The sequence below is a fragment of the Etheostoma spectabile genome, chromosome 9, assembly GCF_008692095.1.
Source record: "Etheostoma spectabile isolate EspeVRDwgs_2016 chromosome 9, UIUC_Espe_1.0, whole genome shotgun sequence".
Lineage (NCBI taxonomy): Eukaryota > Metazoa > Chordata > Actinopteri > Perciformes > Percidae > Etheostoma > Etheostoma spectabile.
Genome location: NC_045741.1, coordinates 8,606,119 through 8,607,711, shown reverse-complemented (window position 1 = coordinate 8,607,711; position 1,593 = coordinate 8,606,119). Strand labels below are relative to the sequence as shown.

The following is a 1,593-nucleotide window of genomic DNA, read 5'->3' as shown; positions in this document are numbered from 1 at the left end:
AGTTTACATTCTTTAACTTTTTGATCAAGTGACTTTCAGCCCACCGACTGTCCCTATTGATCCCAGAGAAGAGAGTATGACTGCAGGGCCGATTATCTCCCAACTGATAAGCTCCATTGTGCAAGTCCTCACAGTAGCTCAGTAGCTGATTGGTTTGCAGATAGCTCAACTGATGCAGCATTCCTAGATACGGCTATCTGTTTTGGAAGGGGTTGGGGGATCAATGGTTTACTTGGAAGGACCGGAAGGGCAGTGATTTTGTGTGTGTGTGTGTGTGTGTGTGTGTGTGTGTGTGTGTGTGTGTGTGTGTGTGTGTGTGTGTGTGTGTGTGTGTGTGTGTGTGTGTGTGTTTACAGTAAACACGAGCAGGATATAAAAGGTAACGTCGTCCCTCTCTGGGCACCTTTTCCTCCAGCCAGTGTGTGTTTGAGAGAGACGGGGACAGAGACATCCCAGGCCTTTACCATGAAGCACTGTATGCTGTTGTCGCTGTTGTTGGCGTTGGGGTGCATGCACGTCCACAGCGCACCAACGAAGCAGACCGACGGCATTGAGGATGGCTCGTGTGAGGACGCGTCGGCCAAGGGAGCTGCAGGACTTGCTATGACCAAGATCAACGAGGACCGGCAGGAGGGCTACATCTTCGCCCTGCACCGCCTGTCCAACGTCCACACGATGCAACATGTGAGTCCAAAGAAAGAATCAGGCTACTTGTTTTTCCAATCGGCGGTACAATCCATATCTGTTAAAACCCTTTACATTTCTTTGCTGTGATCTGAAGACACTGCGAAGAAACAGATTACAATGGATGCCATTAAATAATCCTCCAGTTTAGGCCAATTATCCAGAAATGATTTGTGAAAGAAATTAAAGTTGATTGCATATAAAATGTCTATTTTTCTGTTTTATTGTAAAATGCACGATTGATTAATTGATGGATTGAACCAGGACATAGCTTTATACGTTGAGTAATAGAGTAATGTTCAATCTTGTTTTCCCTCACAAGTGAAGGGACTGATTCTGTGATTGCTCTTTTTATAATTAACAATGCATAAGAGGCTCAGGCAAGTAAAATTCACAAAAGATAAAATAAAGGAAATGACTTCAGGTGATGTTTGAAAGGCAAATTATGAATCGGGATTCAGTTTACCAGAGCACATCTGGCAAGTGATCCCTAAATCTGATGATTGCCAGTCCTCAATAAAAGCCTCGGATGATGAAAATATGTAAATTTAGTTTTTCAAAATCAATTATGAGTTAATCATGAGTGCAATAACTATTAAGACATCAGACATTTAAGCCAAAGATGAAGGATGTGTCAGCTGTGCAGTAGAAGACAGATCTCTTTTGATTTTTGTGAACGATCAGGAGACACCGAGGGTTATTGAAGCGGTAAAAGCTGTTACCGAAACGCCGGAACCTGACAGTGAAACATTATCTCTGGCTTTATTTATCATCATCAGTCATTTAAACCATCACACAATGACATTTTATCCTACCCAGTGGATCATTTCCATTAGGATGTTCTTCTCATAATGTGGTCTGTGTGCGCGTCTGTGTGTCTGTGTGTGTGTGTGTGTGTGTGTGTGTGTG

The 1,593-nt window shown here is 43.0% G+C and overlaps 1 protein-coding gene across 1 annotated transcript in view; it reads left to right on the top strand.

Annotated features, from left to right (window-relative positions):
• Window positions 1-356: 356 nt before the first annotated feature.
• Window positions 357-1,593, top strand: part of fetub (fetuin B) — a gene marked incomplete at its 5' end in the record, with an annotated part of 8,869 nt that continues 7,632 nt past the window's right edge. The window contains 1 exon segment of the mRNA XM_032526209.1: window positions 357-684. Within this exon segment, the coding sequence (XP_032382100.1) occupies window positions 357-684 (328 nt within the window).